At 37.9% G+C, this 15,894-nt stretch overlaps 1 protein-coding gene and 1 long non-coding RNA gene across 2 annotated transcripts in view; both read right to left on the bottom strand.

The window, feature by feature from the left end:
• The window catches only part of LOC126584177 (uncharacterized), a 4,889-nt gene extending 3,433 nt beyond the window's left edge, over positions 1 to 1,456 (bottom strand). The window contains exon 1 of the mRNA XM_050248644.1: positions 65 to 1,456. Coding sequence (XP_050104601.1) covers positions 65 to 1,456 — 1,392 coding nt within the window. The remainder of the gene's footprint in view (positions 1 to 64) is intronic.
• A 7,127-nt stretch (positions 1,457 to 8,583) lies between these two features.
• On the bottom strand, positions 8,584 to 13,518 carry LOC126585729 (uncharacterized). Its single transcript, XR_007610632.1, has 2 exons — positions 13,291 to 13,518; positions 8,584 to 8,650 (listed from the first exon to the last, which is right to left on the bottom strand). It is a non-coding gene; the product is annotated as an uncharacterized LOC126585729 (long non-coding RNA).
• Between the last annotated feature and the right edge of the window lie 2,376 nt (positions 13,519 to 15,894).

Genomic DNA, 15,894 nt, shown 5'->3' with positions numbered 1-15,894 from the left:
GTTTTCCACTGAAATGTGCCCGAGCCCATCTATGATACCCAATTTCTTGAAGATATTTTCCTACTTTTCCATCTTTGATTGCCCAAATATCAGTCATAACACTATTAAACTCTGACACAAGGTATGTTTTTGCCGCAGTGTAATATAACTTAAACATCGTTTCATCATCACCAAATTTATTCCTCATGTTGCCAGCTACATGATACATACAAGCTCCATGATATGCCTCTGGAAACACAGTTTGTACAGCTTTACCAATACTTCCATGTCGATCAGATACAAACACCAAGTCTGCTACCTCTCCAATGGCACTTCTCAATTTTGTAAGAAACCATGTCCATGAAGCGTCATTTTCTGAGTCACCCACACCAAATGCTAAAGGATATATTTGATTTTGTCCATCATGGCATACAACAACAAATAAGGTGCCAAGATATTTACCCTTTAGAAAAGTTCCATCAACTGCTACCACAGGCCTTATAGAACCACGAAATCCCCTTATAGAGGCTCCCATTGCCATGAAAAAGTATAAAAAGTGATTATTGTCATCCGTTTCTATATGTGTTATTGTCCCAGGGTTTTTACTTTCTAACATGGCACAATAGGTAGGAAGTGCGGCAAAAGATTCCTCTGGCGACCCTCGGATCATGTCAAATGCGTGCTCTCTTGCTCTCCAAGCTTTCTCGTAGCTCATATTAACCCCAACTTGTGCTCGCATATCCTCAATGATGTCTTTAGGTCTATATACATGTGATGCCCCCTCATACTTTGACTTTATAAATTGGCCAACAACAGAACTACTTGCTTGCCGATGATCACGCTGAACAACATCTAATGAACAAGAATGATTAGTTTCAAATTTTCTTACTTCAAAAAATTCTGACACTTGTAACTTGGTTGCACGAAGTCGCGACTTGCAATTATCATCCACACATCTAATTTCCAAACGATCCTTAGTTGATCTTTCCACTTTAAATTCATAATTCTTCCTCATTGCAATCATAGCTAATTGTTTTTGCAACTCTTTCTTACTCGAGTACAATTGTCCGACCATAATATCTCCATCTATATTCAAGTCTGCAATATTATCATAGTCTTGTATGCTCTTACGCTTGTTACGACGAGACGACGATAGATTGAAATTGACATCGTTCGACTGCACATTATCGAAATGGGTACTGTCATGATAGTCATCAGTAAACTCAAAACTCACATCTATTGAAGCCTCACTAATCTGGGCATTGTCTTGAAGAACTTGACTTGGTTGTTCATCACCCAAAATGTCATCATTCTCTTGAATTCCCACTGTTGGTGATGGGGAACTGCATGCAATTGGGTGTTCATCTTCAGGTTCATTTAGAGGATATGTTGTAACATATAACGGAATCTTGTTCGGTTTTGCAGAAAGACTTTCACATACCCAACTAGTCACATCGTCGTTGTCTACAATCTCCATCATAGTTTGTATCCCTAAGTTGCTAATGCATTGATAATGTACTGAGATTCTAAATTCACTTGGACTAACATGAAGACGTTTATATATACCTTGTATAAGATCTGGATGAGTAACTTCGGTTGACACTACCATTGCTTTCGCTTGACCATCTGTGTATTGGCTATCAACCCTCCTCCATCCGTAATGGACCACGGTCACAAATTGAGTCATTTTCTGAAGGAAAAAAAAAATTAATTAGCGCATCTAACTAACCTGTAAATATATCAAAATTAGGAAAAAGTTATAGAAAAAATTAATTAGCACATATTAACTAACCTGGGTTTTGGGTTTAGGGTTTTGGTGGTGAAAAATGGACACCTCCTTGCAGCAAACCCCAAAACCTTAAAATTCAACGCCAAGCAAAAGCTCCTGATTTTCCAATGCTTTACCAAAGCTTTACCGATGCTTCCATGGACACCTCTCTTCTCGTGATTTTCTTCCTGTTTTTCTGTCGCTGTTTTTTTTTTTTTTTTTTTGTCAAAATCTCTTCCTGTTTTTCATTCTTGGTTGACTGATGTTGATTAGGTTTTGTTTTTGTTGTGAAAAACCCTAATATTAAGGGTATATTAGTACTTTTACATCAAGTTTTGGTTAGAATTATCATAAAATTAAAATGGTGGCTATAATTCTATATGAGGTCTAAAATATGGTTACTATTCCAAATTTCCCTATATTATTTGGTACTCACATTGTCAATTTGTTTTATAGATTTAAATGACTAAACGATCTCTGATTCAGATGATTTTTTATAAGAATGATCTTCAAATGAAGATTCAAAAAGTGAATGATTCAAATTATGAAATTTATATGTCGAATATACGTTATTTGAAAGAAGTAGGATATGTGCATTCCCCATGGGGAACGCAAGTCTTATCCCATCCACGTTTACTAGGAAAAAAAAAAGTATTGGTAGACCACATTTAGCACATCATATTTGTACACATTTTTGAAAAAGATAGAAAGGAAAATACCTAACGAACTTTTTTTTGAATTACAAGGCAATATCGTGATTAAGTTAAAGTTTGTGTGCGGTAGTAGTATCGTAATTCAGTTGAATATTGGTGGTACTGACAACTATTTCTTCATATGCGAAAATTTATAAAGAAACAATTGTCAATGCACCGGAATAGAATCCTCTTTGTGGGGATTCGGATGATCAATTAATTGTGTCTATTCATTATACATCATGCAGTTAGAAATCACTTTAAACTTTTAATTTAAAATTGAATATAAATAATACCTAACGAAAACTAATCACACAATGTACGATGAACAAACAAGATTGATTGATCCCTAGATTTCCGCAAAAATCATTGTCCAGTGCCACCAAACTTCAACTTAGTTATGATACTACCATCACTTTTTTGTTTTTGTCCTTATTATTAATAAAGTCCATTTATATATTAAAAAAAATTAATGAAAAGAGTTTCACAAAACAAATGTTAATGAAAACACTTAATTATTTCTAAATATTCATTCAAGGGTTAAAAAGGAAATTTCAAAATTTGTTAGTTGGGGAATAGATATCCGTTGGGTATTTACCCAAAAATGAAGCAACACCACCATCAGATATTTTACATAAATTAAAATAAAACCACTAAAATATATGGTACCCTAATCAGTCTGTCCTTTGCTTTTGGATCTACATTGGGATGTCCTTTAGTTATGGACCTTATGGTGTTATGTACTAGAGAAGTCACCTCGAGTCTTCCTCCAGCGCCCTTATTACCCTAGAAAAAAGGGGGGAAAAAATCTGTGGGTGGTAAAGCAGATTAGAAGACTAATTAAGTTTGCAGATAAATGTTTAATAATTGTTTAAATATTAACTAATTTTTAAGCAATTAGCCACATGGTCAAGGCCATTCCGGGCAAATGACCTAGTGATGGAAGTTTGACACATTCATCGGTCAGACAGTATTGCTTTCCGATCTTCTGTTTATATATATATATATATATTATTTATCATAACTTATCATATCAAATGGTATACTATTATAAAAATCTCTGACTAGGCACTGCCTAGGCACTAGGCGGCTGACCACTACTCGAATAATCTTTAGGCATTGAATATTAAGAAATGACGCATAGATCTGCTTTGGCATCTGCCTAGGCACCGGGCTAGATCACGACTCTCACCTAGACAGAAAATAGATAACTTTCAATTTTTATTTTATTTTTATTTTTCAATAAATTGTAAGAGACTTATTGAATACTTGGATAAACATTCATCATATGCTTGTTCTCCATGTTTTCAATATGTTCTAATACTTTATAATTTATGTTATTTTATTTTGTAATTTATTTATCACAATACAATTATGTATTTTTTTAAGTATAAATAGACACTTGTGTATACGAGCTATAATAAATTTACTTAATCCGTCTAGTTCGCCTAAGCCCCCACCTAAGTGCCTAGGCACCAGGTCTTAGTCCATCGCTGACTAGCATCTAGCGTCTCTTAAAATCTTGATAAATATGTGCTCTCTAGTATTTTTCTAGTTGTATAGGTCATTTGTCATATTTCCTAATGTCATATAAATACATACTATTTCTTGTTCGTGACATAGCATAGCTTATTGTTATGGTTACGGAAGAGAATTTAGTTGTTAATTGGAGCCAAGAAATGAAGAATATACATTGAGATGGAGTAGAAAAAGGAAAAGTTCTTAAACTCATTAAAAATGTTAATTTATCTTTTAAAATATATCAAATACAAATCACATGACTTAAATTAACGAAAAAATAAATAGAATAATTTGAATCAATAATAAAAATGAATTTGATAATTTTTAATGAATTTAAAAACTGAATTTTCACGTGTAAGAATTCATGGACCAAATTAGCAAATCTCTATATTTTTTTTTGCAATATATGGTGGCCTTTTCAGCAGTCAATGATAGGGTGCGGTTGCGCTACGCTGGCTAACAAAAAGTTCTAATTCCAATGACAGCTTCAATGCATGGAGTTAGGGAAACATTCGTTTTTTTTTTCTTCTTTTTTTTGGTTTTTATACTACCATACTCAAGCATTTGTTACATGTGGAGAGTGGCAGAAATTTGACCCAACATGATTGAGAAGCTGTATATTGTTGACTTGTTCACAGTAGCATGCTACACCGTTTCAACTTCTTCCTCGTTACTTACATGTGTCATTATTACACTGGAATACAAAAGTCATCTCTAACCGAGAGCTGGCCAGAGGGCTTCGTTTTAACCTTTTAACCCTGTAAGATATTAATATTTTAATGAATAGTACAAGGTCATATTTGCATTTGTCTCCAACCGAGAGCCAAATGGCCATATGGCTCGTTTTAGCCATGTCACAAAAAACAGTCTCCAACCGAGGGCTAAAGAGTCATAGAGCCAAACATAATTTATTATTTAAATTTAAAAACTACAACAACTTAAATTCAAATCCAACAACAACTTAAATTTAAAAACTACAACTTATATTTAAAAACTACAAAGGTAACTGGCCCAAAAAACCAAAAAAATTAGAACTTAAATTTAATGAATGGTTTAGGTATTTATAGGAAAAAAAATAGAATTTTTCCGTGGGGCCCACGATCCCTCTAGCCTAACCCTCAATTGGAGATGGTTTTCGGGCTATTTTCGGCCTTCTGACCTTCTGGACCCTTTGGTTGGAGATGGCCTAATATTAAAAAGTTCCTAGAACTAGAAACCTGACGCCATCATGAGTAATTCTACTGTTATTAAATATTCGTACCATCATCTTTCCTTAATATTTTGCCAGACTAAACTTTTTACAACAAAATTAAAAAGACTCTCTCTCGAAAACCCTAGTCGCCTACCACTTCCCCCCCCTCGCCGCCGGTCTCTGGCTATGGCTGGAGGCCGGTGGCAGGCCATCTTTTCCTCTTCCTAGCTCTCCCTTCCCCGCTCTTCCCCATCCTAACCTTCCCTCTTCGCCTTTTTTTTCGAAATTTTTCCACATTTCTCTCCACCCTCTTCCCTTGTTTCCCCCTTCCCCAATGTCTTAACCTCTCACCTTACCCCGTGCGTCCTTTCCCCCGACCCCTTTCCCTTTCCGGTTTATCCTTTCCTTTCCCTGCGCCAACCCCGCTGCCCATTTTTTCTTCATTCCCTGTTTTCTCCTCCACCTTTTGCACGCCTGTCCCGTGATTTCGGGTCTCCTTCCCAAATTTGGGTTACCCTTCTCAAGGTTCTCTTGATTTGGGTATGATGGGGTTTCCAGATCTGGTTGTGGCTCCCTTCGGCTTATGCGGTTTGGTTTTCAGTGTGTGGATGCCGGCATCCCACTGGCCGGATGCATCAGATGTTGGTCCCTTCTCGATTTATTTCCCTTCGGTTCTCCTTGGGTGAGGTTTATGTAATTTTAGTTTTATTTAGTTTTCATAGATTAGTCCTGGTCTTCCTAGGAAAATTGCTCTCTAGGGTTCGAAGGTCTCCTTAGGTTCTCCAAAAGAGCGCCTAGCCGAAGATTGATTATGGCGTTTAGCGTCGAGTTTCCTCCAATTTGTTGGAGACATTTCAGTTGGTGGTTCAGGCTGGTTTTGCAGCGTGTGGAAAGGACTATAGAAGCCATGGTCGCATGCTTTGCCGCACGATTGACGCTCACAGCACAACAATGGTTATGCGCTACATGTTTGGTGGGTGGAAGATTCCCCTGATTTGCTCAGGATATCTTGTAATTTGATTATGCATTGACATTTGGGGATAGGTCTTTTCGTAGTGCGGGACGCTCTTTTTCCTTAGACCAGATTGAAAGCTCCAACAAAGTTTTATCGAGGCTCAATATGCACACTATTCTCAGTTTGTTGTCGGTTTGTACTTGTATTGCTTTGTTTGCAATGAATATCAAATATTGTATTTCTCTCCAAAAAAAATATTCGTACCATCATTGGTACCATTTCACTAATAAAATTAGGCCTCACTGTCATATATAGGTCTCATCTCTGTTAGAGAGATGATACAAATAATGGTGCAAATATATGGTTAAAGTCGACGTCATTAATATAGTATATCAAAATTCCAATAGTATGACGGTTTCACACTCGAAGAAATACAATGAAACATCTTATTGACCTTAAGACCAAATTTTTATTTTGTCAACGACAAATTTTGTTAGGTTAGATGTTAAATTAGCCACCGACAAAGTTCGAATCTACACCGTCATGCAAGAGTTCAACTCTTTTCCACTACTATGGTAAATCAAATTATTTTTATTATTATAAAGACGTTGTACTTAATAGAGATGTAATTACTTAAATTATTTATTGACTTAGTCACTTTTAATGGAAAATCTTTGGATAAAAAATAGGGAGTTTTAACGAAAAGCCCACGATACTGTTCACTTTAACGAAAAACCACATTTTTACACTAAAAAGGCAAACCTGGTACTATTCACTTTACCATTTATTTTGTCCTTATCATTAAAACTCAAAGTTTTTAAGCCATTTTCATTAGTTTTCCTTAAAAAATATTACATCAATAGTGGAGCATATTAGTTTTTTTTTTTAATTAATACTATTAAGGCGAGGTGAAGAATAAAAATTTGTGTGGAGCTTAACTTGCCTCTGCTGATTGGCAGTGCCAGACATATCATAGCTTGCCATGCGTTAGCTTTAAATATAATTTTTATATTTAAAGCTTTATAAGTAAAACCAAAAACAAAAATAAATAAAATCAAAAAAGGAAATTTTTGAACAGTGAAACTTAATTTATAAAAAAAAAAGGGATTGCCTCAAGGCTAAAACTCCCAAATCAAAATGTAACCTGAACCAATATATTATAATTTGGATTGCCTAAATTGCAATGCATGAATGTCCAGCTCCATGAAAATATTTTTACGAATCTGCTGTCACTAAAGATCATCTTTTTATCAGCAAAACAATTTATTAGAAATCTAAAGGATCATGCCCCAGCAGAGAGAACAGTCAAAACACCCGGATAGAAGAAGCTCTAAACTAGCTAACATAATATCTTCTAAAACATTACTACATAAATCATTGTTATTCTTATCTAGAGTGTCGCAGAGAGATTTAGTACATATTCTAACAAAGAATGATGCAAAGAGATTACGTTTGATAGACTACATTTGTGCCACCTTTCTAATAAAAGGAACACACACTAATATAAGTAGGTCGAGTGATGTTAGAACATGTCCACATGTCCATCTATTTTAGGAGGTCAAGGGCAAGCGCAGTGAAATTACCCTTACTGTTCTCTTTAAGCAATAATTACATTACTGTTCTCTCTAAACAATAATTACATTTGTGCAAGTGCACTCGTTTGAGAAGAGGAAGGGCAAGGGTGATTACTATTCATAAATATATTTTCATTTTGTATGCCTTGTAAGTGTGTACTTAGCAAGTTTGTTTTTTGTTTTTTAAAATAAAACTCCATGTTTAACTCCGATAATTTAATTTTAAATACAAAGCAAAACATAGCATTACAAACAAGCATAATAATTAGAGATAAAAAGTGAAGGAAAAAGGTGTTTGAACTTTGTGAGTTTGCTTAAATGTGTTGTTAAACAAAATTTTGTGTTTTTGTTTTGGAATTTTTTGGAATTCGTTGGATTGTTTTACCTTTAGATTAATCATGGTTGTTGATTTGCAAGACATGGCACAGCCTATAATTTTCAATTTTTTTAATGTTGGAAATCCAACGGTCTAGACAAGAAGACTGTTGGAAATCTAACGGCTAAAGGCAAGGCTTTTGCCTCATTGGGTTGCGCGTGGTGGATCTATGCTGACATTAGCTTCAATTGCCTGTAGGCGCGTTCATGCTTGAACAGGTAGGGCAGCCCAATGGGCTGTCGTAGACTTGTAAACGGGTCGAGTTTTTAAGCTAATAGGTCATCCGAACCCAACCCGTTAAGCCTAATAAGTCACTCATTTCATCCGTTAACAATTTTTTTTTGCTTTTTTTTTGTTTTTGCTTTTTTTTTTTACATTTTGCATTCCAATACAAATTACACATCATTTACCCAAAATTACAAACATTAACTAACAGTCTAACATATATATATATATATATATATATATATATCTTTATACCATATTTAGGGCCTCGTATTTAGATCTCGTACAAATACTCGGGAGACTTAAATGTAATTATGTGATAAAGGAAGGGGCAAATATGTAATAAGTGAGGAGTCCTTACCCCTCACCTTCACAATTAGGGGATGCCATTTCTGAGGCCAATTCCTAGGCCCTCTCACTCTCAGAGCTCTCTCTCCCTCAGATAAATACATAATCAGTGTGGACGTAGCCCAAACCTTGGGGTGAATCACGATACATCTTGTGTTATTTACCTTTCATGCAGATTCACAGTTGGATTTAAGTTGTTTCAAGACCTCCGGTTTTGTGCATCAACATTTGGCGTCGTCTATGAGAATCGACACAAAAAGCTATGTCGGTTTTCTTTCATTTTTTTCATCCCCACCATGAATCTGCAGAAACCAAGAACCCAAATCTTTTCCAGTAAAAGCTTCACAGACTCTGCAGTTAAAAAAAAAACCTTCCAAAAACCCATTTTTTCTTTCTCTCGAATCTTCCGCAATCTTCCTCTCCATTATACATTTGAGATCATTTCCATAGCCTATGCTGACTTAGTGACTCGTGGGCCAACAAAAAACCCACATTGACGGTATACGTGAATCTGCAAGAATGGGGCTTCTTTCAAGTGATCAACCATGGTGTGCCAGAGAGCCTGATGAAACAAATGATCGATGCGTGCCAAAGATTTTTTGAGCTACCAGAGAAGGAGAAGGAGTTCCATACAAAGAACCTGTTGGACCCAATCAAGTGCGGCACCAACTTCAACATCGCAATTGAAAAAGTTCGTCTTTGGAGGGATTATCTCAAGGTCATCTCACACCCCAAATTCAACTCACTCTACAAACCTGCTAGGTACAGTGAAGTTTCATTAGAGTTCAGCAAAAGAACCCGTGCAGGGCCCAGCAAAAGTCCCCTGACTTTCAAAGGGAACCCAGCAGCGGTTTACTTGCTGGAGGAAGAGAGAGACGACCAGTGGTTACAGGCCGGGGCCGCCGAGTTCAATCTCTCCGAGACATGTTACTTAACTCGGCTCACCGAGTCTGACTCAACTCCTCAGTTCGGTCGGAGATGATTCACTCATTCCAATGAGATAAGCAGCAACCGTATAAGCAAAAGCTAGAGGAGCAACAGCAGGGGAAGCACACCATCTCCCATGATTTTCTGGGCATGAAGCCTGGAGATTCTCCTATGGTTTTAGCTATTAAAACCTCCACCAATTATAGGTTCTGTAAGCCTTCTCCCTCCAACGAACAGATCACATATGGAATCTGGATTCAGGGTTAGCTCCCACGAGGTGAACTTTGCTTTGGGGGTAAAAGCTTTGGGAGTAAAGGCTATACTGTTAGAGGAACCTTGAGAAACCCTGATGACTCAAAGAATGCTCATTTGGGAGAGCTTGAAGGAGCTGCAGAGAGACTTTGTGCAGAGCTGATCTCCTTGATTATGAGAGCCTCAAAGAAGCCATTAACGGCTATGATGGAGTTTTTCACACATCACCTATCACGGATGATCTAGAAAAAAGCGTTGGAGCATCTGGAACTAGTGCGCTAACTATGAGATTCGAAATAAAAAAAATTAAAAAAAAGAGCCAGTGTGTCGATATCGAGATACAAAGACATGTGTTTCACTCAATAGCTGCATTTCTCGATTCTGTTGCTGGGGTTACGCGGCATCGTCCACTTGTGAAGGTTCAAAATGGCTTCAATCAGGACCAGAATCACGTTCTTCAGCTGTCTCCGACGCACATCGTTATTACTTTGTCAGTCTGGCGCACGATAAGATTCTTTCTTTTTCTTTATTATTTTTGCCTCACCATTATTACTTCCCTAGCCAGCTGAGAAAGTAAAAGCCATTAGCAATCTAAGGGCTGGTTTGGTATTGCTGTGCTTTGAAAAAAAGCTGCTGTGAGAATAAGCGGCTGTGAAATAAAGCAGCAAAGTGTTTGGTAAACTTTTTTGTAAAAGTGCTTTTGGAAAAAAAAGCAGTCTGATAGTGGGTCTTTTCATTAAAGGAGCACTGTAGCTCCGTGTGCTTTGAAAAAAAGCCAGTTTTCCAAAGCTGCAAATAGCAGCTTCAGCTTTTTCCTTTGATTTCAACTTATTCTCACAGCAGCTTCCAAAATAAGCCCTTTTTTTTCAATTTACCAAACACCTAAAACCCTTACAGCTTTTTTTCATGGGTGCTTTTTTTTTAAGCACCTCACTCCCAAACCAGGTCTAAGTCTCCACTGATGTTGTCGGCAAAAGCAGAAAGGAAAAAGAGACACTTCACATGATTTCCTTATCTGCCATCTGTAAAAGGGAAAAGAGAAAGTAAAAGCAAAAGCAAAGCAGAAAAAACAAAAGCAAAAACAGAAAGCAAACGGGAGGCACATGGGGACACTGCAAAAGCAAGGAATAAACACCCCACCAGAATGATGTGATTTACTTTTCTGGTTTTTGTATGAAGTAATTTATTTTTCTGATCTTTCGGAGACATCTGTATAAACCCCATCAAAGGGTAATTAAAAAAAACAAAAACGGCAAAGCCTAAAATAAATGGGCTGCAATATTATGTGGAGGGCGAAAGCCCATATGCCCAAAAGAGCCAGGCCCTCTATTATCACCAACCAGGTGATCAAAAGTACGCCCTGTACTCCAAAATTATTCGGCAACCTGCTGTTATTACCACCAACCAGGTGATGAAATGTACAACTCGTACTCTAATATCATTTGGCAACTAGCCATTCATGCCACCAACTAGGTGATGAAATGTACAACCTGTACTCTAATATCATCTGGCAACTAGCCATTCATGCCATCAAAAGTACGCCCAGTACTCCAAATTATACATGAGCATTACTCATGTCATTCATACATAAACATTCATGAGCATCACTCATGACAATCATACATAAACATTCATGAGCATCACTCATGTTAACATTCATGAGCATCACTCATGACAACATCCATGAGCATCACTCATGTCAATCAACATAAACATTCATGAGCATCACTCATGACAACATCCATGAGCATCACTCATGTCAATCAACATAAATATTCATGAGCATCACTCATGTCAATCAGCTTCAAAAGCTTCATTTACAGAGCTCTAGCTTCAAAAGCTTCATTTACATATTTCTAGCTTTAAAAGCTTCATTTACAAAAGCTCCAGCTTCGAAAGCTTCATTTACAGAGCTCTAGCTTCAAAGCTTCACTTGCAAAACTTCACCTACAAAGCTTCAGTGCAGGGTATACAAATACCACATCCGAACAACCACCACTTCGGCTCATACATGGATTCAATTTGAAGTCTCCAGCCAACAGACTCTATTGACCGAAGACTTAGGGGACTACATTATGTACCATATATTGGGCCTCAACTGGGCCTCATAAAAAAAATACTTGGGGGACTTAGCCCATCACTTATGTATTGAGGAGCAAGCCCTTATTCTATAAAAGGGACTCCCTCACCAGCATTAGAGAGCATTAACTCTAGCCCATCATTTATTTATTGAGGAGCGAGCCCTTATTTTATAAAAGGGACTCCCTCACCATCAATAAAGAGTATCGCCGCCAGCTGAGCAACCGCTTCGCCGCGTGCATCAACTCTAGCACATTATCCATGTATTGAGGAACGAGCCCTTATTCTATAAAAGAGACTCTCTCACCACCATTAGAGAGCATCAACTCTAGCCCATCATTTATGTATTGAGAAACGAGCCCTTATTTTATAAAATGGACTCCATCACCATCATTAGAGAGCATCGCCGTCAGCTGAGCAACCGCCTAGCCACGAGCATCAACTCTAGCACATTATTCATGTATTGAGGAGCGAGCCCTTATTTTATAAAAGGGACTCCCTCACCATCATTAGAGAGCATCGCCGCCAGCTGAGCAACCGCTTCGCCGCATGCATCAACTCTAGCACATTATCCATGTATTGAGGAGTGAGCCTTTATTCTATAAAAGGGACTCCCTCACCACCATTAAAGAGCATCAACTCTAGCCCATCATTTATGTATTGAGAAACGAGCCCTTATTTTATAAAAGGGACTCCCTCACCATCATTAAAGAGCATCACCGCCTGCTGAGCAAACGCCTAGCCGCGAGCATCAACTCTAGCACATTATTCATGTATTAAGGAGCGAGCCCTTATTTTATAAAAGGGACTCCCTCACCATCATTAGAGAGCATCGCCGCCAGCTGAGTTACCGCATCGTCGCGAGCATCAACTCTAGCACATTATTCATGTATTGAGGAGCGAGCCATTATTTTATAAAAGGGACTCCCTCACCATCATTAAAGAGCATCGCCGCCAGCTGAGCAACCGCCTCGCCGTGAGCATCAACTCTTAGCTCATCACTTATATATTGAGAAACGAGCCTTTATTCTATAAAAGGGACTCCTTCACCTTCAACGCCACAAGTCGAGCCAACCAAAGCAACATAAGCCACAAGCCGAGCAGCCGAGCAGCATGTGTTACTTCTAGTTGAGCATCATTTCAGATTGAGCACCGCCTCATATCGAGCATCAGTTCAATACAACATCTAGTTACTTCGGCCCACACATGGACTGAATTTCAAGTCTCTAACCAAAAGACTCTCTTGACTGAAGACTTGGAGGACTACTGTTTATACCATATTTAGGGCCTCATATTTAGATCTCGTACAAATACTCGGGGGACTTAAATGTAATTATGTGATAAAGGAAGGGGCAAATATTTAATAAGTGAGGAGTCCTTATTCTATAAAAGGACCCCTCACCCTCACAATTAGGGGAGGCCATTTCTGAGGCCAATTCCTAGGCCCTCTCACCCCCTCTCAAAGCTCTCACTCTCAGAGCTCTCTCTCCTTCAGATAAATACATAATCAGTGTGGACGTAGCCCAAACCTTAGGGTGAACCACAATACATCTTGTGTTATTTACATTTCATGCAGATTCACGGTCAGATTTACGTTGTTCCAAGACCTTCGGTTTTGTGCATCAACAATATATATATATATATCTGAAGAGGCGGCTTCTTCGTCGAAAGGCTTGGCCGCCGCCTGCTTCTCCTCCTCAATCGCCATCGAGCCCATAGTAGAACTAGAAACAGATAGATGGAAGAATATCGTATGTATGTGTGTGTGTGTGTGTATGAATCGAGTGTGTGCGGGATGGAGAAGTGGGAAGATCTCTCTCTATCTAACTTGCAAAGAAAGAGAATAAAAACACAATCACACACAGAAAGCACCATTTGCACAACAAAAACACAATCGCAATTGAAATCATCAAACACAAATTAACTAATTCCAAATTAATTCGAAGCTCAAGCAAAAACTGAGAAAAATAGATGAAAAATATAATCTGTAGAAACAAAAAGTAATCGCCATGGAAGAAGAGGTGTAAGGGAATTGGAACTTACCGGAGAAAGGGTGGCAGAACTCAGTGAAACCTTCATTTTTTAGGAAGAAGATGAGGGAGAGAACATCAGCCCCGGAGAGGAACATACAATCTGGTTTTGAATGTGAGAAAACAGACAGAGAGCTAGGTTTTCTATTACAACTATAAAATTACACAAAAGTCCTCCCTAATGGGTGTTAACAGGTTGACCCAAAATGACCCGTTATTTAACGGGTGACTAACGGGTTGACCTGTTAACAACCCAACCCATTAAGCACCCATCCAAATACTAGTTTTGACCGGTCGAGTCGGGTTAACGGGTTAGGTTCAAAATGCCAGCCCTAGGCTGCTGCTTTTGCTCCAATTGTCTGTACGCATAAGGTCAAGCTTGAACAAGCTGGGCTGCTACACTTGCTTTAATTGTCTCAATGGTTTTGAACCAGTGGAGATCAAGGGCGAACCGACTTAGGGGCAAAGGAGGTTAGCTGATCCTCCAAACTCCATTGAATTTTCATGGATGACTTGGGTGCTGTCATTTTGAAGGTTGGAGTTGCCCTTCATATATTTCTTCTAACTACTTGATAAAATGCCTTAAAGAGGAGATTGGACTACTCGGCTGCAGGGCATGCTTAGATTTAGGCATAGCACATGGGGTGTTTTGCGCGTAGCAGTTGTGCTATTTGCCACACCTTTCAACTCCTATTATTAGTATTTTATACTTCTTTATAATTATAGTTGGTCAAAAGTTTTGGTTTATAGTCTAGTCCTAATATTGTTTACCTCTGACTTGTTTGTTGGTTGTGATTACAATTGTGGGATGAAAATAAGAATGAAGTAAAAGACTATCAAAAAATACAAAGTAAATGAAATGGTAATCTCAAAGAATGAACAAAGCATCTCATTCTTGAACAAACATATTAACGAGATGCAATGATATCAATCAATTTGTTAATGTGTTCAAGATAAGTGTGTTCCTTAATTAAGCATTCATATGAGAGCAGCCTTGGAACATGTTGTCACCCATGCAATTGAGGCCTTAACAGGTGTGCAATATGCCTCTGCAAATGACTTCAAGTCTTCTAAGACTTGATGAAATGGTAATTTGCATGCTATTTTTGTCTAAAAAATTTTGTGCGCTGCGTGCTCTCTTTTTACTAACCCCTTCTCTTGATCCCCCACCCCATCCCGCTTCCCCTCCCCCTCCCTCCTCCCACTAGATTTGCCACTAGTGAAGATGATTTTTTTTGAGTTGGAGGCAAGTCAACCACACACGTGACTGGAATTTAATGTACAAGTGGAGTACCATTCCATATTCCGGTTATACTGAAAAAATCTCTTTGTGAAGTTGCTTTTTCTATGGGCGTATTTGCGGTCATTTTGTCTGATTCGCGCCTTTTCAGTCAACCCACATAAAGACTTAAAGCAGAAGTTAAAAGTTAATGTTGGAATAATTAGGTCTAATTGCTATATTAAATCACATAATTATATATCAAAATTAATGCATGCACATGAGTAACCAATGCTAAATGAACATGACATAATGAATTAGAAAAACCTAGAAAATACGGTCGAGGCAAGTGTTGGACATTTTATCCTTAAGACAAGTTTACGCCCCACTACAGTGCTCATGGTTGATCGGCACATGTCTCCTAAGATACAACGACCACGTCCTTGTAATAGTAGCACTCCAAATCACAAGGCTCCATGAACCACGATTGTGTTGAAAACTCTCATATGGACTCAATGAAACTCTCTAATATTTAGTGCACTCTATGTATGATTATGGAAACAATGAAAAGTTATTTTGTGACTATAGGGGGCTTCCCTATTTATAGAATGTGAGATACCTCTTTGGAAAATATGTGACTATTCATGAAGAGTCAAAAGTTGCAACTATTCATTTGAGTAGACACATATTTCTACCAAAAGGTTCCACTTCTAATTTCCATTCAATTAATAAATTTAATATTAAATTTTCCAACCGT

Source organism: Malus sylvestris, chromosome 10 (assembly GCF_916048215.2).
Source record: "Malus sylvestris chromosome 10, drMalSylv7.2, whole genome shotgun sequence".
In the NCBI taxonomy this organism is placed as follows: Eukaryota; Viridiplantae; Streptophyta; class Magnoliopsida; order Rosales; family Rosaceae; genus Malus; species Malus sylvestris.
Note: the sequence above shows the minus strand (reverse complement) of the source record. Positions and strands in the feature narration are given on the sequence as shown.